Source organism: Leuciscus leuciscus (assembly GCF_965113295.1).
Source record: "Leuciscus leuciscus genome assembly, chromosome: 9".
In the NCBI taxonomy this organism is placed as follows: domain Eukaryota; kingdom Metazoa; phylum Chordata; class Actinopteri; order Cypriniformes; family Leuciscidae; genus Leuciscus; species Leuciscus leuciscus.
In genome coordinates, this window is record NC_138733.1 from 13,095,660 (window position 1) to 13,118,588 (window position 22,929).

The window sequence follows — 22,929 nt, forward strand, 5'->3', positions numbered from 1 at the left end:
ACCACATCCATCAATAGCTGACCCCTGACTTCCCTCAGCCAGTGAAGACAATGACGGGTTTCATCTTGCTTTTATTTACCACTCAAGGCTGTCTGTAGCAAACAGAATGTATAATAAAGACCTGATTAAGCCCAGTGTTGGAAATGCTCTGTAGAAGGGAAATATCTGTATAGACTAAAGGGAAAAGACTGTTTCTCGTAAATGTGTAAACAAGTAGAAAATTAGCAGAGAGCAAATGAAAATATAACACAGAACAAAATTAGTATCCACATAATTCCACACCTGAACATCTAAAGCTCAAGCTAAACCCTTTTTGAGTTCAAAGTATACCATGAGCACAGCCCTGACATTTTAAAGTGTGAAAACAAATGTCTATGTTCAATTAGACACTGACAATCATCATATTGCAAGCTTCACTGTGCATAAAATGTGCAAATTGTAACACAAAATTAGACAATGGCAAAAAGTGTCACAATCAACCTGAATTTACCCTAAGTGTAGTACCTTACCTGATATGGGTCATTAAAAGCAGGGAAGGCAATTTTCAGAGAGGCTAGCAATAACGAGCTAGCTTTGAAAGCATAAGATCCCACCCTCCCTTCAGAGTGTCTCCAAAACCAGGCCTCTTTCAAAACACATGAACGCGTACAGCAGGGAGCAAACAAAAGCGTCACGAGAGACTGCGGTAAACTACCTCATATCTCAAAGCACGTAACATTACAATAATAATGAACATAAACAACTTAAAGAGCACTGACCTGTATCACCTGCAGATTAATTTTGCCATTGATAGTGTTGCCATTGAATCGCATAAATTTGAGTTACAAACTGCTCCAAGTATAACGTCACGGGTTTCCGTCTCTTACAAATTACAGTAGTTATGGCGTAAACGCATAGACAGTATATAAACTGGACACAGCGACCCCATTAGATTCAACGGAGAAAAGTGAAGTAAATTAGAAGCACTTACTTCCTGATGGTCGAGCGTACTGCGCAGACTCAAACTGAGCTTGACGACGTAGATGTGACGTGAGCAACCCGTCTGTCTTCTAGTAGCTGTGGAAAGAGAAATCTGATTCATTCCCTTCCGAATCTTGCAGAGACGGAGAGTGTGAGTAGGAGGTGTCCATGAGCTAGGAGCAGGAGAAACTTTTGCTAGGTATTCTGATTAATTATTTTGTCATTTTGACTCCACGTCCCCCCGATTGCCCGCGAGCTTCTCCTCCTGTCCATACGGTAATTCTCTACTGTGCGACAGAGAGTCGCGTGGTTATGACGCAATCGTTAGCCTATTTTTACAAAAACTGCATCTACGGGGCCATGACGTAAGATACAAGGTAATGGAGCCTTTTATACATTTTCGTGTTTCTTTAGAAATAAATAATGGACAAATGGAGTCTTTAAACGCCTCGAGATGTAAAGTTATTTGCTGTCAAAGTGACGCCAAAATGAATGGGAGTCAATGGGATGCTAACAGCAGGTGATGGTCCGCTAGCCAATGGCGGCGCCCGGGGAAACTTCAAAATAATATGAAACCCTGCCCCCCTGCGTAAACGCAGCATAAGCTTGTTGTTTTGGTTCAGGAGGAACTGTAAAAGGCGTCTGCTGTTTCAGTTGTGGTGCTCGGTGACTGACGTCTGTCTAACTCTGTATATCATGAAACACGCTTATGACGTGTGACGTCTGCGCGAGCAGGTGCGCGGAGGTATGGAAAAACATATGTTGACAGGCAGGTAGGACATTCGGATCGAATGCAATGATTGGACGAACATTTTATAATCCTACGCCTTCTACAGATTTTCAATCAGGCAGCAACATGAAAAAAATTAAAAAATTAATCTGGAACAAATCACATACCGTTTCTTTAATGGCAATGGAGATTAGTCTGATATAAAGCATTTTAATAATAAACTTGTTAAAAGTTTTAAATATATATATATATTATTATTTTAAATTATAAGTAATAAGTAAACTAATGTAAAATGTGATTTTCACAGGTTCTTCTGGGTTTGTATTTGCAGTAGGCCTACCTGAAAAGTAACGTTTACCTGTTCGTTACGTTTGTTTCTCAAGTTGCTCTTTTATCTCTGCTCAGAGAACACGATTGAGGGCATGAAGAACAGGAGGTCATCGGATGAGTGTCTTGTCGTCTTTCTTCGTGTAGACCTTGGTCTTTTGCTTTAAAAACAAGACCATTCAAAATCTTTATAGCCTACTGAACTTACATTGATGCAAGAATGTTCAAAAGATTAAATAAGAATGTAGCATTACTATAGCTAAACATTATATAACTACTCATAACTGGGATTATTTACATATTTCACTTAGATAGTTAAGTTATATGTTAGGATTAGGAATGTTCTGAATTCGTCACCATTTCCCACGAAAGTTTACATTGCCTCCAGAGGGCGCGTGGGAGCTCAGAAACAGGAATCTCAATTCAAACTGTAACTTATGTAGATTTTGTTAAGTCTTTAACATGTGAAAATCAAAACGTTAAAAATAATGAATTAAAGATTGGTAACTGAATTAAAAATTTAAATGGGCACAAAATATATGTTCTTTATTATGACTCATCAGAAACAACCGTGATTAGTCCATCCTGAAAGCGCGGAGGAAAGTAACAGGTACCATGTGGCAGCGCTTTCTCCTTACTCTTCTTCAGAAGCGGTTTGGATAATAATTTACACCGTAATAAGAATGATACTGGAATCGAATGATAAGTTAAATACGTTAAAATAAGATAATTATTACAGGAAAGATGCTGGAAATAAAATATAAGCCTTGGCCAATCAGTGCGTTCGGTGGGCAGGGTTTTATGGGAAATGTAGTTTCCAAAATCAAACTACAAACACATTAATGAAACCCTTTACAAAATAAAATACTGCATGATAATAATATTGTTATATTTAAAATATAATTTATGTGTGCGGTCTTGCATTGTCTGCCTGTTTACTATTTTTTTTTAACTTTATTTCCCCATGCATGCCACAAAGTCACATGACTGCCCCATTGACAGGAAGAAAATGGCGATCTTCAGTGTATATGTTGTCAATAAGGCTGGTGGACTCATCTACCAATACGATAATTATGTACCTCGAACTGAAGTCGAAAAAACGTTCAGCTTTCCTCTTGATTTAGTTTTAAAGATTCATGATGAGAAGGTAGTTGTGTCATTCGGACAGCGGGACGGGATCAGAGGTGGGTGTTTATGTGTCTGCAAACCATCCCATGTATTAATACACATCTGTAGTTCAGGTAACCTTCTGTTCTTGTGAATTAAATGAATTGTTTTCTTTTGTGCAGTCGGTCACGCGCTTCTTTCCATTAACGGAGTGGATGTGAATGGCAAGTACACGGCTGAAGGGAAGGAGATACAGGAATATCTGAAAGATCCTGCTAACTATCCGGTGTCCATCAAATTCGGCCGACAGAGACTCTCGTCCAATGAGAAACTCATGCTGGCCTCAATGTTTCACTCGTGAGTATATTTCCTTAAATAGATATTTCACTAATTTATTGTAATGTTGTTTCAAACCTGTCTGACTTACTTTCTTCATTGAAACACAAAAGGCATCTGCATAATATCAGAAATATTTATTATTATTATCAATGTTGAAAAGAGTTGTGCTGCTTAATATTTTTGTGGAAACTGATACATTATTCTTTAATGATTATAAAGTTAAAAAGAAAAGCATTTCTTTTAAAATAGAAGTCCTTTGCAACATTATAATTTTTAAAAGAAACTGACTGACTTTTAATTTGTGAACAGTAGTGCGATATAGATAAAACATAATCGGAAGCATAGCAACCATAAACTTTTCATCAAGATGCTGTTACGTGTTTTGAAACTGACTTGTTTTTATTAGATGTATCTTTTCCTGTCTTTTCTAAGGCTGTTTGCCATTGGATCACAGTTGTCGCCTGAAGTTGGCAGCTCTGGTATTGAAATGCTGGAGACGGATATGTTTAAACTGCACTGCTTTCAAACACTCACAGGTCTATTTTTCTCTCTTGTTGAAATGACAAAATGATATGAAAGGTGCAGTAAGCGATTTCTGAGAAACACTGTTGATATTTGAAATCAACCCAAACAAACACACCCCTCCGTTCATTGCTCCTCCCCCAAAATGCACGAACACGCAATGCAAGATTGGGTGTCTCTTTATCATAGCTGAAGCGAAGCAAAATAATGCTTCGTGAAAATGATGAACGAATGACAAGGAAGGACAAAAAAATTAACATACAGCACACAAGAGTACAGGCAGGAGTTGGTTGTTAGTCGTCAGCATCTCCAGACAAATGACCCTCAAAACTGTCCTGTTACTACAGCTAACATTACAACAACAGCATATCTGTTTCTGTGAAACCGCAAAACCAATGTTACTCACGTATGGAGAAGAAATAACACAATCTCAGTGTCCGTTTTCAGGCCTTCCAACTTCAGTCCCTCCAGCACTGGAAAGTTTTTCTAATATTAACAAGCTCTTGCCTGATCATAACTCTTCTTTTGCCAATGATATTCCTCTGACCTTTTCTCTTTTGTAATGTCTCTCAGCCATCTCTCTTATAACAGGCTTTCTTTAAATCTCCCCTCTCTCTCTCCTCCCCCATCATGAGTGAACACACCCCCTACTGCTGATTGGCTCACTCTCTCTCCCCCATCATGAGTGGACACGCCCCCTACTGCTGATTGGCTCACTCTCTCTCCCCCATCATGAGTGGACACGCCCCCTACTGCTGATTGGCTCACTCTCCTCCCCATCATGAGTGGACACGCCCCCTACTGCTGATTGGCTGCAAGTGTGTTGTGCTGCTCGGTCCGATCCACTTTCAACAGCGTTTCTCAGAAATCGCTTCCTGCACCTTTAAGTCATAGAATGATGTGTTAATTTGGTGCCAAACAAAACCAGTGATTCTGACAGAACTTTTTGTTTGTATTTTTGCAGGTATAAAGTTCATTGTATTGGCAGACCCTCGGCAGTCTGGCATCGATGCCCTCCTAAGAAAGATTTATGAAATCTACTCAGACTTTGCACTGAAGAATCCTTTCTACTCTTTAGAGATGCCTATCAGGTGTTTTTTTTATTATTACAAACATTATAGATTTTAGGAGCTTTGCATGCTAGTATTTGATGCAACAAGGTTGTGTATAACAAAAAAAAAATCATTGTTTCTTTCAGATGTGAGCTTTTTGACCAAAACCTAAAGATGGCTCTGGAAATAGCAGAGAAAGCTGGGACATTTGGACCCGGATCCTGAACTGGACTTGCATTGAGCGTGTTCATCCACCTGACAGGATCTCCAGAAGTTCTGCAGTCAAACCTGTCCAGAGAAATGATTGGGTTGCTGCCATAAGGATTTCCATCCTTTCCAGGATTTTTTCTCAAGCTTAAATGATTTAACTCAGTTTAAGACCACTGTAACTGGCTCTCTTATGCTCTTTTTTTAAATTAAGTCCCACATTTACAGTGAGACATAACCTTTGTAAATAATGTACATGTTTACAGTTTAAGTTTGTAATGTGATCTTGCGCAGAACTTCTAAACAAGATGGAGGGGCTCAACATGCTCAATACGTTTCATTGAAAAAGTATTGGTGTCTATCCAAATTAAATTAAATTTACTTGTAATTTGCGTTCTGTCAACAGAATATAAAAAAAAGTCTACTGTATCTCAGATCCTTTCAGTCCAAAAGTTTAAAAGAAGGTCAAACAATAATATCATGAATATGTAAATCTTTTATTTATATAAACTCATTTCATTGTGCTTTCATTGTGCATTAAACAGTCACATGATATAACTTATGGTTAGGTCACGTATTTCATCACACACATTACATGATTTTGTAATACTACAGATACAGAGGTAGGACCAGTTAAAGCTCTGAAACGGATGAAAAGTACAAGAAATAAATGTTATTCTAACTGATTTAATGGCAGTCATTTAAAACCACTAAAGAAATGGCTTTAACATGCCTTATATTAAACAATTCATTATTGAGTTCTGGAATGCAAGTAAAATGAACAATGTACAATACTGTTATCCGTTTTTAAAATGAACAGAATAAATAACAATGTGTTTCTGAAAGTGACACAACATGGTATCCTATTTTGTACATTGGTAAAAATATAATGTAATATCTTGGGAATAGATATCCACATTGAATTCATCCATTTTTCATAAACACAAAAGTTAAATCCTAGACATTTTCAGCAATTTTGCATTGTGCCCTTTATACCGTATCTTAAAAACAAGCGAAAAGACATTTAAATACTCTAATCAATGTTTAGTCTTCCTTCTTGGGTACGCTTCCCATCTTTGTGCGTATATTTCGGAGCAGGAAGTATCCAACTGTGGTGACGGCACAGGCTACTTCTGCTACCCAGAATGCTGTGTTCCAGCCGTAGTGTTTAGCAATGGTGCCAAATGGCAACCCTGACAGGAAACCGCCAACTGTGGGCAAAACAAACACAAAAGCACATTAGTATTCTTTGAAATAGGCAACTGGCTACGTAAATGTAACCACTTCTGTAACGCTAATTTGGGAAGGGAATCGGATACTTGTTTTAAAATATAAAAATTCGATTCATCTTATCGATTCCTCTAACATGACTTTAAACCATTCAAGCGCAAGAAGACACGTGCACTGTTTTCTGTGCCGCACACATTCAAAGCGTGCTCACAGAAAGCCACCTCTTATACTGACTCTTTCGTGTTTTTTTGCACTTGAACGGACAAATACACACAAAGTTAAGTCAAAATATCCTCGTAAACACAGCGTCTTAAGTCTATGTAAACAACTGGGGGAAAAAACGCATGTGTAACAGTATATTGGATCCGTGCAGCTCTTAAAGTGACAGCAGCCTAAAATTGTGCGATTGCCGATTTGTTTATTTGTTTACTTGTCTTTAATAATGCTTGACATTTATATTTGTTAGGCGAGTTGTTTTTGCTATGGTATTTTTAAACCATAGGCAAAAGTTCCTTATACAGCAGCTACACTGAAATGTTTATTTTTTTATTTATTTTTTTATTGGAATCGTAATCAATAAGCAGAATCGGAATTGTTAGAATTCAAACGATACCCAATCCTAATGCTAATAGAATATATACTCTAGAAAACACAGAATAAAAGTCCTAACACTGATGTTATACTGCTTATTGTATTCTACAAGTAGCTGACAGATAAAAACATACTTGTAGAATAAATTTTGCAGCAAAAGCATCAGTGTGGACAGAGGACTATGAAATAAAATGGAGAAAATGGTCACCGTTTGCCATCAGGGCAACAATGGCATGCGAGGTTCCACAGTAGTTCGATGGAGCGCTTTCATTCGCAAGAACTCCAAACAAGGCAATCGGTCCATAGGAGGAAAAGCCAAAAGCAGCACCCAACAAAAGAATCCAGACCTGTGTGTAAAATTATAATGAAACCAGTACATTACAGAACCCATCAATGCAGTTTGGGCAGGTTTGTCGTTTTTCATTTGTTTGTTTGACACAATTGCTAGTCATTGGAAGGTGGTACTAGGGGGAGGGACATTCTCTACTAGAAGCATTTGATTGGACAAAAATATGTGTAGTACAGGATGAGTCATCAATATTATCTGTCAGATTTGTGTAAAGATACTGAACTTACGTTTGAGCTGTGTGCTGTGACAGTAGTGCGGAAGAGGTACATGGAGACACACATCCCAGCCATCATAGAGAGCAAGAGCCCATGGCGAGGGTTTCCATACAGACGTAATCCATGCTGCAAATACAAGAGAGGGAAAAATCCACCACTTTAGATACACTACTGTTCAAAAGTTTGAGGTCAGTAAGAAATTAGTACTTTTATTCAGCAACGACACATTAAATTGATCAATAGTGACAGTAAATACTTTTATAATGTTACAAAAGATTTATTTTCAAATAAATGCTGTTCTTTTGAACTCTCTATTCATCAAAAAATCATGGGGGAAAAAAGTACACTGTGGTCGTACTTTATGGCTCATTGTTTGTCATGCATGGTATTTGGATTTCATTTAAATAGATATTGGTAGTATAAATTCACCTTTGAAACGGCCCTGTCTGACAGGAATCCTGCGGCTAAGCTACCCAGCAGTCCTCCCATCTCCAGGGCACTCATAAAGGAACTGCCTGTGAAAATCAGCAGCAAAACACATTTCTGTCCATAACCCAAAAGTCTCATCACACACTTAGCAGGCAATTTCTTAAAGAGGACATGTCAAGAGAAATATAAAATAAAACTATTATGAAAGTATCTATCAAAACATACTTTGACTTTTAGAGCTGAAAATGTCTTCATAGTACAAAAAGCTGCACCTATCTATGGAAGCTTGTTTCTGCAACAGAATAAAAAAATTAAAAAGGTAATTGCAACTTTTTAATCTCACGATTCAGACTCTTTTTCAAAATTGCGAGGTTATATCTTGCTATTTTGATTTTTTTTTTTTTCTCCTTATAAATCTGTTTATATCTCACAATTCTGACTTTTTTCCTCAAAAATCTGTTTATATCTTGCAATTCTATTTTTTTTCCTCATAAATCTGTTTACATCTCGCAATTTTGACTTTTTTCCCCTCATAAATCTGTTTACATCTCACAATTCAAAAGTTTTTCCTCATAATTCTGAGTTTATATCACACAATTCTTACTTTTTTCCTCATAAATCTGTTTACATCTTGCAATTCTGTCTTTTTTTCCCTTATAAATGTTTACATCTCACAATTCAAATGTTTTTCCTCATAATTCTGAGTTTACATCTCACAATTCAGACTTTTTCTCTCATAAATCTGTTTACATCTCGTAATTCTGACTTTCTCGTAATTCAAAGTGTACTTCTTGCAAATCTGTTTTTTGTTTGTTTGTTTGTTTGTTTGTTTGTTTCCACCACAAAATAAAAAAGGTAATTGCGACTTTTTCATCTCACAATTATGTTAAGTTTTTTCTTGCAATTGCGATTCAGACTTTTTCACAATCTTGCGATATAAACTCAGAATTGCATGATAATGAGTCGCAATTACCTTTATTATTTTTTATTCCATTGAGGAAACAAGCTTCCACACCTTTAAGACCCTCATCAGGTCACACTTGAAGCCTACACCGAAGCCTAAAAACCAAATACTTTGGACCACACACAGTACCCATTAGTGCTGACTGGCCCATGTCCTGGATGAGGAAAAGTTGTCCCCAGTCAGTGTAAGCAGTCTTCACCCCAAACACCACCAGATAGCCCAACGATAACACCCACAGATAGGGAGAAAAGATGAACTCTTTGAAGGTGCTTTCTTTTTTGCTGGAACCTGAAATCAAAGGTAGAGACCAGATGGATCAAATCTACAACTGTTATTGGAGGAGAGACAGAAAAGTCCATTGGTTCAACGTAAGTGACCTTCGACAGAAAAAACATGAATTAACACACAGACACAGTAAAACACCCCTTTGTACTCTGTTTTGGTCCAATAGTTCATTCTTCAAAGAACTAGTGAGTGAAACCTTTGATCTAATGCAGACTTCCACAACGTCATAGAACAGCAATGACCTATATAAGCAAAACCAGTCATAGCAAAGACAACTGAGTATGGGAAATTAATACAACATGAAGCAGCATTCCCATCTCGTTTTAATTCATTAATGTAACCCATTTCCTACTGATATAAAATGCACATGCATGAGGATTGTGAAGTCTTCATACCTCCTTTGCCTTTCTTTGCACCAGCTTCAATATTAGGCAGGCCGACTTCACTGGGCTCATTTCGGATAATGAGCAGACAGAAGAAGGACATGACCACACAGGTCAGGCCGGAGATGGACAGCGTGGACCTCCAGCTGTAGCTTTGGGCCATCAGTGTGGCAATTATGGGCCCCAGACCCCCAGCCAAATTCATACTACAGGACAGCACTGCCCACCAGGTCCCAAACTGAGATGGCTCAAACCACTATTGAAACAAATCAATTCAATATTATACGTAGTACTGAATCTGAAAAATATAGGTATTATATAAACTACACTGCAGTTTAAAAAAAACAATACTTCTTGCATTAGATTGATCAAAAGTGACAATAAGTGAAATTTATAATGTTACAAAGATTTCTGCTTTGGTAATACTTTACAATTAGTTTCCATTTGTTAAAGGAATAGTTAATTTTTTATTACATTTTTTTTTTGCTGTTAATTTACTTTAGGCCATCTATGATGTAGGTGTCATTATGCGACTGCCATGAACACACTCAAGACTGTTTGCCGAGGCTATGGATTACAGCCAGGTAACAATATTATAAATGTATCTGGTCCTTCTCGACCCACTCAGAGCGGGATCAGAACCAGGGTCTCCGGAGTGGGTGGCAGCGTGCTAACAAGGACGCTAAAGACCGCAGCATCTAGTGCACCTCTTGAGACCAGGGGAGTGAGGTTTACACACACAGCTCTTACTGACCTACGTTACACTCACCCCCCTAAACCTTACTCCCATCCGGATCACGGAATCAAATATAACCGACCCTACCCAACCCGAGCGAGATTCGAACCGGGGTCTCCAGCGTGTGAGGTGGGCACGCTAACAAGGACGCTAAAGACCGCAGCTGCTAGCATCAGTCGCTAGTGCGCCTCTTGAAGCCATGGGAGTGAGGTTTGCATGCACAGCTTACTGGCCTATGTACGTTATATAAATAATGTTCAGTTTCTTGCACAAACTGATTGTTTCGCTCTATGAGACCTCAATGTATTGTCAGGAGCCACGGGTATTCATTTTGTTATGCCTGTATGTGTTTTTTTTTACTCTAAAAGTGACGGTAGCCATTGCATTATATGAATCACCAAGGACCACGGTTTCAGCTAAAAATCTTCTTTACTGTTTTACTGAAGAAAATAAGACAGGTGTTTGGGTGAACTATCCCTTTAACATTAGTTACCATGAACTAACAATAATAAATACTTCTAAAGCATAAATCAATCTTAAATGTTAATTTCAACATTTACTAATACATTAAAATCAAAAGTTTTAGCTGTTAATATTATGTAATGGACCTGAGCTAACAATGAACAGTTTTTGCAATTTTTTGTGAATTAACCTCATTGTAATGAGTTACCTCTATTTCAAATAAATCCTGCTCTTTTGAACACTCTATCTTTCATCAAAGAAGTCCAAAAATTATCACTCTTTCAAAAAAAAATGAAGCAGTACAACATGTTTTCAGCATTGATAATAATAATAAGAAATGTTTCTTGAGCAGCAAATCAGCATATTAGAAGGATTTTTGAATGATCATGTGACACTGAATGATGTTGAAAATTCAGCTTTGCCATCACAGAAATAAAGCATATTATAATATATTTGACAATATTACTGTTTTTACTGTTTGATTAATTAAATGCAGCCTTGATGAGAAAAAGAGACTTCTTTCAAAAGCATTAAGCCCCAAACTTTTTTGTTCTCCAAAGAACCTTTCATCTAACAGTTCAAATAAAAATAAAATTATTAGTGTGAAGAACATTTTAATAATCTGAAGAACCTTTTTCCTCAATAAAGAACTTTTAATGCAATGGAAAGGTTCCATGGATGTTAAAGGATCTGCATTGAACCATCGATGCCAATAAATAACCTGTGAATGTGTATTTCTATGTGCAATGCACGTCCATAGACTACAGGAACGGACCCATACCTTGCGTAGTACTTTTGCACATGGTGGCCATCCTAGACCCTGACCCAGTCCATTCAGAAACCACAGGCCTGAGAACACCACCACCGAGGAGGACTGAGAGAAAACCACGTTGATGCCGCCAACCATAAACAGCCCAATAGAGAAAAGCCATCGTGCGCTCATCTGATCGGACAGCACACCGCTTATGAACTTGCTAATGGCGTAGGCCAGCGACTGACTGCTAGTGATAAGACCTGCAGTGCACAAAGAAACATTGATTAGACTTCAGAAGAAAGTGATTACAATTCAGAATCACTCAAAAACATATGGGTTTGCAAAGATTGGACAAAAGAGAAATGATTTATGCGTTATCACTCTTCATTGGCTTATGAACTGGAAATTCAGTGATAAGAGCAATTCAATCACTGAGCTGATAAAGTAGATCCGGGGCAACACATCAAAGCGGACTCCCTCATTTTAATGTTGTTGTATGTGGTCGATCTCATGACATGTTAAACATTTTGTCAGCAAAAGGATTTATTTGCTGTTCAGAAAATAACACTGGTTAAGCTCAATCAGCCCACATGTATGACATTAATGATAATAGAATATGACATTACAGGCCAAATTTGTGTGTAAATGTTGCTACTTTTATTATATTCTATGTTTATATAATCATGACTGACATTTACAGAGTGGAACGTAGCTAGTGACCTGTGAATCTGTAATATAATATCTGATACTTTCTGATATTTAATTGATTTCTTTGATGCAATTTCAGTTCGGTAATGTTACGTAACAGGGTGGAATGTGTATGAGCGGGAATAAACAAGATATGTTGATAAAACACCAAAAAGATCACAACTAAAAAGCAGCATTGACATATGAGATGTTTTTTTTCTATTTGAATTTCTCAAAATAAGATGTCACATCGGGGGAAGCAATGTCACGGTGTGTCGGTTTAATCTTTCACACCTGCATTTCATACACACTAACAGGGTGGAAAATTATATTTGAGATATGTAGAAAACATATTGAACACTAGCATAGCATTTTTTGGGTTTGGTAAGATTTTTACATGTTTTTGAAATAAGTCTCTTCTGCTCACCAATGCTGCATTTATACAGTAAAAACATTAATATTGTGTAAATAACTGTTTTCTATTCTAATATATTTTAAAATGTAATTTATTCCTGTAATGCAAAGCTGAATTTTCAGCATCATTACTCCAGTCTTCAGTGTCAGATTCAGAATTTGCTGCTCAAGAAACTTTTATTATTATTATTATTATCAAGTTGTGCAGCTTAATACATTTGTGGATTTTTTAATGAATAGAAATTTCATAAGAACAGAATTTATTTCAAATATTTACTGTCACTTTTGATCAATTTAATGCATCCTTGCTGAATAAAAGTATTAAAAAAATTAATAAATAAAAAACGTTTGAAAGGTAAGGTACTGTTGAGGAAAATTAACAATTAAAAATAAAATAGAATTTATCTAACATATTAATCAAGAGTTGTTTTTATGCAATCTATAACATCTGCTTAATAATGTCATTTATAGTATTGGTCTGTTTATGACATGTTTTCTCTATTAGGAAATACATGATCAATGACTGGTAGTGTACTGTTTATTCAAATGTGTATTATGTTCTGTTGATATTCCGCTAAATCTGAATAATAATCCTTTTGGGAGCTTTTTGTTTATTTCAAGATGATTTGGGCACTGAATATCACTGCCTTAATGCCTTCTGTCCATTGTTTATCATACTCGTTTACTGCAATTCCATTTAATGCATGTGTAATAGGTTATAAACATGAGTTGGCACATGACAGAGAGGTAAGACAAAGTACAAGCTACTAGTTGCACATGCTCACCCAGATCATCCTTATCCAGCGGGATCTCCTGCATTACAGAGGGCATCACGAAGGAAAATGTCTTCCGGTTAAAGTAATACAGCGTGTAGCCCACAAACATGGCCAGGAATATAGTAGCTCGGTAGTAGCCATATCCACTCTTCGCCATGGTTGGCACAACTTTAAAAATGATAAGGAAGGAAACGTAAGGGTCTTCTTCAGCTCGACAGTTACCAGGAGCATCTGAGGGCTATGAACTCACGAGTGTGGATCTGTGGAACATGAAGAGCTGGTGAGGTCCGGGGAAAGAGCTGTAATCAATGGCAGGGTTAATGGTCAACCTGGCAGAGATCTTTGGAGCGTTCTCCGGCAAACAACTGTGTCATGGGCAAACTGTTACGTACTCTACTGAACTAAAACGTTTGTCTACTGTAGCCAATATTTTTTTCTATTATTTATACTTTGTTGTTATCTTAAACTTGTTGTGTAGAGGGTGTTTTTGAAGATCCCTTAATCTGAGGAGTTTAATGATTGACGCGAGGGTCTGTATGTGACAGTTTATAGGTTTGACTATTGGCGGCGTGTGTTGTGTAAGATTGCACTATGGTTGTGAATGCTCTTTAGGGGTCAAGCACCAAATGTGCACCACCAACAGCACAAAGCTGTCTAATTATAACTGTGTAGGCTAGAAATATGGTTTTCTCGCTGAAATAAATGTATTCCTTGCTTTGAATCAGAGTAGATTTTACAGCCTTTTAAACACTTCCCTGCTGAGAAAGAAAAAGGTAAAACCAGCCAAACCCAGACAGCAACATAGATCCGGCCCACATTTGGTACATGTGCGTGTACCAGATGCGGGCCGGATCTGGACCGAAATATGTTGCTGTCTGAGAAGTTGTGTGGTCCAAGCCTGGTCAAAGCTGGTTTAGCAGACTGGTTTTAGCCTCTTCTTTAGATGATCAGGAAGGTCTTAGCTTGTCAGGCTAATCCAGCTAAAAACAGGTCAAACCACTATAATAGGTGTGGTCACATTAGCAACATTTCGGTTAAATTTCGCAATATATGTACAGCGATGCACAGGTCACACAGAAGTCGCTTTCAAACGAAGCAGCTTTCTGTTGGTCAATGCAGCGAAATTGCATTATTGACTGCATTTTAAAAGCTTACACCACACCATTCGCATCATAGGCTTACCATTTGCATCACTCAGTTTTGCATGCAACGCGTTAAAGTCTGCATGCAATTAAAATGTAAGTTTTTGGGCTTTTAGTATGAATATGTTAGCCTTACTGTTATCTATAAGCTATTGAGCTCCAAAACAATGACAAAATTCACATTAAGAAGATATAAGCATTCAAAACGTACAGTCTCTCACTTCTGCCAATATGGATCAATGATTTTGATGACATCACTCTGCACTTCAGCCTCTCATTAGATTTTCTGTCCAATCAAATGCTCTCTAGCATCTAAAGCGTCCCGCCCCCTACATTATAAATAGACACTGAAACTAAAATCAGTCACTTGTTCACACATTTAAAAATGTCTACTTGGTCAATGGCACATGTGCACTATTTTGTGATATTTCAGCCGCATCCGAATTCACATACTGTACAGTAGCAACTACATTTGGTTTGAAACTTGATTTGTGACTGTTGTCACTGTCATGTGACCTATATGGGATCAGTTGCGTCACTTCACTGCCTTTCACAACTCCTCTCCGGTGGTCTCACTAAGCACTATGTCACTAGGGAATGCAGTGAATGTGAATGCACCAAATTGCCTATCCGACATTTTGAATTTTTACATTCAATGCTGTATTTTACCATATCAACACATAACCTAGCAACATGTGCTATCTGGTCAAAAATATAACCAAATTGCAATATGTTTTGATTATTTTTGCTTAACACTGTCTGTCCGCATTTATAATAATGTAAAATATTATAGCCTACAAAATTTTTTCTTGGTCACTCATATAGCCTGTCCACCCAATTTGAATTAATGAAACCCTAGTTTTGTTGTTGTTGTTGTTGTTGTTGTTGTTTTGGAACTTTTTTTCTTTTTTCTTAAAAAAAATGGCAACAGCGCCACGCATCGGTCAAACGTTATGAGCAATGTAAAATCATAGGAACAGTATGTTCAATCAAATGTAGCATATATCCCATTTATGGCCACATTGCTGCTTGCAGAAATGCTTTGTGTTTAACATAATGCAGACCTGACTGTAATACAACATACGGGTATTTTTCGTCCTACTAATAGTTAAAAGTTGGGAAATGCTGCTGCTCAGTGCGCGTGAGCTGCTTTGACACTGCAGCTCGCAAACGTGGCAACACAACCAGTACAACAAATCATCCATTAACTAACCTGCAAGTTACAACAATGTCGTTTCTGTGAGTTAAGAGGTTAGTAGAAGGGTAATGTGGAAAAAAAAATCTGATAACTGATAATCATGAAAATAATAACATGCCTACTTCCGTGAACAAGAGGTTGCCTTTCGGATGTCTGTTCCAGCAAGCAAACACTTTTCATTAACCCTTTATCCACGACAAAACCATGTCGATCCGACACACGGTCCTTAAATGTTCATGTTTTTTCTTATAGTCAGACATTAGTGGATCTCGTCTAAATGCTGTAAATGTAAATTCCTGAAATACTGGTGAAACTAGTAGCCTAATTCAGTCCATTGCTTCCACCTATCGGACGAGTTAGAGAAACAACTCAAATTAAGGCTCATAAAATCATATTATTCAAATGTTCTGCAGTGCTTGTATTACATGAATTATGGATTTACACAAACTGTTTACTACTGGGCAAGGAGGGATAAATGCAAATATTGAAATTACAATTGCAGAATTATGCAACTGTTTGTACAAGCTACATATAGTGTCATTTAAAATGATACATTAAATGATCAGTGATAATATGAAATTATAAACAAAATATAATGTACACTACGAATGGAGTCAAATAAATAAATACTTTTAACAGCAGGAATGTGTTCAATTAATCAAAAGTGACAGTAAAGACATTTGAAACAAAAGATTTTGGTAACACTTCGTTTTGATGGTCCACTTTAAAAATTCTACTAACTACAAGCAACTACATGTCAGCTAACTCTCATTGGAGTATTAGTAGACTCCTAATATCTGCTAACACTTTATTTTGATGCTCCTCAACAATTCTTCTGACTAAAAAAAAAACTTTGAAACTACATGTCAACTTATTCTACTAACCCTAAACTAACAGTCTACTACTCTCATGTAGTTGACATGTAGTTGCAAAGTTACTTTTAGAACTTTCCATTTCTCAACAAAAAAAAACAAACAAAAAAAAATAAAAAATTAAGCAGCACAACTGTTTACAACATTGATATAAGAAATGTTACATGAGGACTTGTCATAATCCCCGCCTGTGTTCCCTTTGTGTGGACTGTTATGTTATTTCCGGTTCTGCACCATGTTTTAGAGTCCTCTGTAGTTTTTCTTGTTGATTAGTTCTTTGATTGTTCCCAGGTGTGTCTTGTTTGCCAGTTACCCCTTGTATTAAACCCCAGTGTTTCTTGTATTCCTTGTCGAGGCTTGTCCTGTTGGATGTTATGTTTGGTGCACTCATTCCCTGTGTTGGATTTGTTATAATGTTTATTTTATTATTAAAGGGATACTCCACTTTTTTTGGAAATAGGCTCATTTTACAACTCCCCCAGAGTTAAACAGTTGAGTCTTACCATTTTCTAATCCATTCAGCCAATCTCCGGGTCTAGCGGTGGCACTTTTAGCATAGCTTAGCATAGATCATTGAATCGGATAGGACCATTAGCATCTCGCTCAAAAAAATTACCAAAGAGTTTCGATATTTTTCCTATTTAAAACTTGACTCTTCTGTAGTTACATCGTGTACTAAGACCGACGGAAAATGTAAAGTTGCGTTATAATCAAGAAACTTTGCTGCTGTATAGCAGCAGGCGTAATGATATGACGCAGCACCTGAAAATAGTCCCCAGCTCGGTAACTTCCAACGTGACCGGGACTAAGTTTGTCTAACCTATTAGACCTATTTTCAGGTGCTGCGTCATATCAGTACGCCTGCTGCACCCATGGTAGGGCAGCAAATTTTCTTGATTATTACGCAGGAATGAGAGTATAGTTCCTAGCCATATCAGCCTAGAAAATCGCAACTTTACATTTTCCGTCGGTCTTAGTACACGATGTAACTACAGAAGAGTCAAGTTTTCAATAGGAAAAATATCGAAACTCTTTGGTCATTTTTTTGAGAGAGATGCTAATGGTCCTGTCCGATTCAATTATCTATGCTAAGCTATGCTAAAAGTTGTACCGCCAGACCCGGAGTTCGGCTGAATGGATTCGAAAACGGTAAAACTCAACTGTTTAACTCTGGGGGAGTTGTAAAATGAGCCTATTTCCAAAAAAAGGAAAGGTTCAATAACATCCTGCAAAAGGGGGGCCTTGGCCAGAACCTAGTGGTTTTTGGGGGGCCTTGTCATGGAAAAGTTTGGGAACCCCTGGTCTACACCACCATGTGTGACAGTAATAAAGGCAGGGCAATAAAGCACAATAAAAGAAGTGTACATAAGCGGGGAGATGGCAAGGATGATCATGTTTACCTTTGCTCTACTCAGCACAGCATTTTCTGCAGCAGCTTCAGAATCTGAATCTGTTTTTGGACCAATAGCTTTTAAGGATGGTGTGCGAAATATTCTGATAGAGGTAATAAATATTAAATTTGAAGTTTGGATTGTTCTTTGGAGGTATAATGCAATTGAAGACCTGCTGGTTTTGTCATCTTTTTACATTTTATTTCTCGATATTAATGGATCATTCTAGTATGAGCAGGAAAGACTGCATTTGGTCTCATATCAACTTAGACTTCGTCCGAATATTTCTGTTATGGTTTGTGATTGTTTTCTACACCTTGTTTGGGGCTGCTGTCTTCTCGGCCCTCGAGAGACCTTCAGAACTGGAGGCACATTGCAAATGGAACAGACAGCTGGCTGAATTTGTTCAGGATCACCAGGTTCCTCTGGAGGACTTGCGTGAGCTCCTGGGACACTATGAAGGGGCCATTGCCGCCGGGATTCAAATGGAACCACGAACACCCCGGTGGGATTTCTCAGGAGCTTTTTACTTTGTGGCAACTGTAGTCAGCACTATTGGTATGTCTGCTCAAGTGAATTATGACTATATATATATATATATATATATATATATATATATAAAAAATTCTTGCTTTCTTTCTTAAAGGGTTAGTTCACCCAGAAATGAGAATTCTGTCTGATTTACTTCCCCTCATGTCTTACCAAACCCGTAAAACTCTTCATCTCGTTCATCTTCGGAACACAAATGAAGATTTTATTAATATTTTTATGAAATCTGAGCAATTTCTGTCCCTCCATAGACAGCTATGCAAGTGACAATTTGACGCTTCAAAAAGTTCATAAAGAGATTGTAAAATTAATCCATATGATTTGTGTGGTTTATTCCAAATTATCTGAAGAGACACGATATTGAATTTAGGCTTTTATTCACATATAAACATTGAATTTGCTGTCATAGAATGTCCTGTTTGTTAGTTTGGATGATTCGGTTAAACAATTCCTCCTTAAATCACTTCAATGAACTACCAACCAGCCAACCAGCTACTTTCAAGTTGAGCAGAACACTTGAAAAACAGAAGTACGTTTAATCTGTACTTAATTTTAATTAGTTAAACCCAGACAAAGATCACTGACATACCAGCCCACTGCATGCCATGCTAATACTCATTAATATTCACACTTGCTCAGACTGGGGACAAAACCAGGGGTGCTTTCACACAAAATTATCAGAACTGTCAACTAGTCTTTGTATTAAAACACCCTTAGAGATGTAAAAGGCGTATCACCCCATCTTAACAAAGTGTTCTGAATTGTGCATCCCCACTAGGCTTTGAGAGAGAGAAACTAATGGAAAACAGACAAAGCAAATCTACTTGTATGTATGTATGTATCTATAAAATTACATACATTTAACTTTCCATGTCATCTAATTGAAATTCTAAATATTGCAATTATAAAACATAATACTACAAGTTGTAATTAAAACATCTGTGTGAATTTGGTATTTAGCCACTAACATAATTATCTTTATTGACAAAGTCTATTTATAATCTGAATAACCTTTTTACTTCATACAGCTGTCCCTGTATTTGAAGAAGCTTACTAATATTTCTCCTACTTTACAGATGTAGTAATTAGCTTTGGAAGAAACCGCATGTTCACACACTTCAAGGTGGAATGGCTGTTTACACGTGATAACCATCTTCAACAATCTAGTTTTATCAGCCTCTGAGCTTATCTTTCAGTGCTGAAATAGCTGGAAAGTCAATTTCCTGATTCAAATCCCCAGGGCTCAGATCATAATAGCTTTGTAATCATGGATTCACGTAAGCAAATCTTAAAATGTACAATGTCCAATGTAAAGTGTAGTCTGTCAATACACAAAATGAAATGCGTACACGTCATCTTGCTTGCGTAACACAACAAAAGATCACCTCAAGATTATGGAACGATACTCAAGGCTGACGAAATTTTTTTGTTGTTGTTGTGGTAGAACTATAATTTCACTTTCTTGTAATTACACTGTCAAAAATTAATTGTTTATAGGCTATCATTCTGCTTTTTAGATTGAATTCAGAAACAGCATATATCCATTCTACTCTTAGCATTTCTACTCATAGTATCTTTATATGGCAGAAATAAAAGTATGTATACACTTCTGTGTCCATATCAGGTTTTGGGATGGCAGCACCCGCTACCCTCAATGGAAAAATCTTTCTGATCTTCTATGGGCTGATAGGCTGCGCAACCACCATCCTATTCTTCAACCTCTTTCTGGAACGCATGATAACGCTGATTACCTTCCTCACACGCAGATGTCGAAAGCAAAAACAAAGGACAAAGCTGAGTAAAAAACACATTGTCCCACATTTAAACACACAACCAGAAAATGGAGACGGTCAGGAGGACTGGAAACCTTCAGTTTACTATGTAACCCTCATTTTGGCAACAGTTACATTTCTAGTGAACTGCGGAGCATCTGGCCTGTACTCGACTATGGAGGATTGGAGCTACCCAGAGTCTATGTACTTCTGCTTTGTGGCTTTCAGCACGATGGGTTTCGGGGACATGGTGAGCGGACAGAAGGCCCATTATGAAGGACGATGGGTCTACCAGATAGCCAACTCTTTAATGATCATCCTTGGTGTGAGCTGCACCTACTCTCTTTTCAGCGTCACCGCCATCATCATCAAGCAGATGTTGAACTGGGTTTTGTCTAAGCTGTTCAGTCTGCATTGCTGTCGGTCTGAGGGCTGCTGCTCCGGCGCTGGTCTGAAAGTCAAAGAACCGGACGATCAGCAGATCCAGAACACAAGCAACCATCCCGGCATCTGTCATGTGGTCAAGGCCTCTCACCCTTCCAAGAGCAAGTGTAAGTGTGCCAGCACTGCAGTAGAAACTGTGTGCCAGAGCCTGGACACAGCGAACAGCTGCCCAACCGTTGAACACGAAATCAGAGATTCGGAAAAACTGCCAAAGTATGATGCAGAGAAGGTAGTTTTCAGTGCTGTCAGCAAGAACTGTCACCCTCAGGATATGAGAACAATGTCAAATCAGCAGCAGCAAGAGAAAATGCAAAAAAATACTGGTAATTAAAGTAAAAAGAATGGAGAAATACAGTAAAAACCTGTAAATGTTTTTTCATTAATATGTGAAAATGTGATTTTCATTTAACAGGGTAATGAATTTAATTGTACTTGTAAGTAATATGTAAATTACCTTTTAATTTAGGATAAACCTCTATATTTTATATTTTATATGTGTACTTTTACATGAAAAGACATTCTGAACTAAATAAAATCTCCAAAATTGTGACGGGAATCTTCACATGATTAGTTGTTGTAAAATAGCAAAAAGGGCACGTTTACACGGCAATGATGTACTAAAACGGAAACGTTTTTCCTTTGCGTTTTTTTGCGTACAGATGACAACGTTGTCTAAACAATCCCAAGTCACTCGGATCCGCGAAAACGATTAAAACCACTGTATTCTGCTGCCAGACCAGTAGGTGGCGATGTCACTTTGTAAAGAAACACTGTGCACTTGTAGACCTTATGTAGCCCCGCCCCTTTTAAGTGCTGTTAGTTGTGTTCTGTCTTCCGGTTTGTATTTCCACAGCATGAAGGTAAGATCTTTCTTATTTATGAATTAACCACTTGTTTTAAAATCTTCCCAGTCTACATCAAACATTGCAATGCTCATGATAAGTAAATCCACTTCACAAGCTAATTACTCTTCGACAGCGATGCCATATAAATATACAAAGCTACGGCAAAAACTGAAATTCAAACACAAAATTCTAAAGATGGCTGCCCGCTTGAACACGTAATACACATCCTCGTGATGTCACCGTTTTCTCGAATTTGCAGTTTTGTAGTTTACACAGAGATGATAACGGTATCATTTTCAAAAACGTGCACATTGAAACCCATTTTCAAAAGTTTGCTTTTTCATGCCCCCAAAATGCTGTTGTTGTGTAAATGAACGACCAAAATGCATAAAATGTTTTCTGTTTTTAGTTGAAAACGGTGAACTTTACAGTAAGGTTCTGCTAGTTAACATTAGTTAACTACATGCATTAGTTAACATGAAATGACAATGAACTTGTAAAGCATTTATCTCAGTTAATGTTCATTTTAACATTTACTAATAGCTACATTATTCAAATAAAAAGTCAACATTGTTTAATGAACCTGAATTAACATAAACTTATTTGTGGATTGAATATAATTATGTCAAGTTATTGGATTGCAAATAATAAGATTGCATGTAATTTCAGTTCTGTCATGACAACTCTCTGAGTGTTCGACATGAGACTTGCTACTGCCAATACACACATGACACACTGCTGTGAGCAAGTAAGATGTAGTGCTGTATAATATAGCATACATGAATTACCAGTAGCAGATCTATACAGGTGGAGCTGGGGAAGTTGGAGGGTTTCTGAAACTGCGCTGCAAACTGCTACAGTAAATGCAGACTAAGTATTAAGGTTGAGCAGCGAGTTCATTGGCTACTGATACAGCAGGAACCAATCAGCTGTACCCTACAGATAATGATGTGATTGCAAGCAGATAGTGTTAAAGGGATAGTTCACTTTGAAATTAAATTTTGGTATGTTTTAGCTTACCTCAAGGGCATCCAAGATGTAGGTATCTTTTTTTCCGCAGTAGTTTCAATTTTGATATTTTTAGGTCAATAGAAGTCGCCTTGGCTACTGCAGTTCATTGGAATGAAACCGTAGCCAAGGCGACTTCTATTGTATATATCTATACCCGCCCGCGCTCTCAGATCACTTGGACGTGGC

General features: G+C 37.5%; 3 protein-coding genes and 1 long non-coding RNA gene across 9 annotated transcripts; 3 read left to right on the top strand and 1 right to left on the bottom strand.

Moving 5' to 3' along the window:
- Positions 1–3,000: 3,000 nt before the first annotated feature.
- Positions 3,001–5,673, top strand: trappc4 (trafficking protein particle complex subunit 4). The gene is made up of 5 exons (XM_082181248.1): positions 3,001–3,201; positions 3,307–3,481; positions 3,896–3,999; positions 4,950–5,076; positions 5,184–5,673. Exons 1-5 carry the CDS (start codon positions 3,027–3,029, stop codon positions 5,260–5,262), a joined length of 660 nt encoding a protein of 219 aa, XP_082037374.1. The 5' UTR covers positions 3,001–3,026; the 3' UTR covers positions 5,263–5,673.
- A 49-nt stretch (positions 5,674–5,722) lies between these two features.
- slc37a4a (solute carrier family 37 member 4a) lies at positions 5,723–16,199 on the bottom strand. 6 transcript variants are annotated; one of them, XM_082181217.1, is made up of 10 exons: positions 15,978–16,199; positions 13,770–13,818; positions 13,529–13,687; positions 11,670–11,902; positions 9,703–9,946; positions 9,152–9,310; positions 8,059–8,144; positions 7,642–7,755; positions 7,274–7,412; positions 5,723–6,455 (listed from the first exon to the last, which is right to left on the bottom strand). In XM_082181217.1, the coding sequence occupies exons 3-10, from the start codon at positions 13,674–13,676 to the stop codon at positions 6,289–6,291; spliced, it is 1,290 nt and encodes a 429-aa protein (XP_082037343.1). In that variant the 5' UTR covers positions 13,677–13,687; positions 13,770–13,818; positions 15,978–16,199; the 3' UTR covers positions 5,723–6,288. The 6 variants fall into 6 exon arrangements, with proteins under 6 accessions (XP_082037343.1, XP_082037339.1, XP_082037341.1 ...); XM_082181213.1 differs by lacking the exon at positions 13,770–13,818 and having other exon boundaries at positions 15,982–16,199; XM_082181215.1 differs by having other exon boundaries at positions 13,529–13,779; positions 15,982–16,199.
- On the top strand, positions 9,959–11,062 carry LOC309507144. The gene is made up of 2 exons (XR_014209042.1): positions 9,959–10,448; positions 10,528–11,062. It is a non-coding gene; the product is annotated as an uncharacterized lncRNA (long non-coding RNA).
- Positions 16,200–18,346: 2,147 nt separating the features above from the next.
- LOC309507154 (potassium channel subfamily K member 13) lies at positions 18,347–21,365 on the top strand. Its single transcript, XM_082181270.1, has 2 exons — positions 18,347–18,680; positions 20,296–21,365. The coding sequence occupies exons 1-2, from the start codon at positions 18,353–18,355 to the stop codon at positions 21,216–21,218; spliced, it is 1,251 nt and encodes a 416-aa protein (XP_082037396.1). The 5' UTR covers positions 18,347–18,352; the 3' UTR covers positions 21,219–21,365.
- The last annotated feature ends 1,564 nt before the right edge of the window (positions 21,366–22,929 follow it).

What these genes read in the sequence shown, in the direction of transcription:
- trappc4 (XM_082181248.1), top strand. Translation starts at nt 3,027, where the DNA reads ATGGCGATCTTCAGTGTATATGTTGTCAATAAGGCTGGTGGACTCATC. An exon ending in ACAGCGGGACGGGATCAGAG is followed by an intron (nt 3,202 to 3,306) that starts GTGGGTGTTTAT and finishes TCTTTTGTGCAG; the next exon opens with TCGGTCACGCGCTTCTTTCC. An exon ending in TCTTTAGAGATGCCTATCAG is followed by an intron (nt 5,077 to 5,183) that starts GTGTTTTTTTTA and finishes TGTTTCTTTCAG; the next exon opens with ATGTGAGCTTTTTGACCAAA.
- slc37a4a (XM_082181213.1), bottom strand. Translation starts at nt 16,039, where the DNA reads ATGAAAAGTGTTTGCTTGCTGGAACAGACATCCGAAAGGCAACCTCTT. An exon ending in GGGCCAGTCAGCACTAATGG is followed by an intron (nt 8,145 to 9,151) that starts GTACTGTGTGTG and finishes TGATTTTCACAG; the next exon opens with GCAGTTCCTTTATGAGTGCC. An exon ending in TCACAGCACACAGCTCAAAC is followed by an intron (nt 7,413 to 7,641) that starts GTAAGTTCAGTA and finishes TTTTACACACAG; the next exon opens with GTCTGGATTCTTTTGTTGGG.
- LOC309507154 (XM_082181270.1), top strand. Translation starts at nt 18,353, where the DNA reads ATGAGCAGGAAAGACTGCATTTGGTCTCATATCAACTTAGACTTCGTC. An exon ending in AACTGTAGTCAGCACTATTG is followed by an intron (nt 18,681 to 20,295) that starts GTATGTCTGCTC and finishes TGTCCATATCAG; the next exon opens with GTTTTGGGATGGCAGCACCC.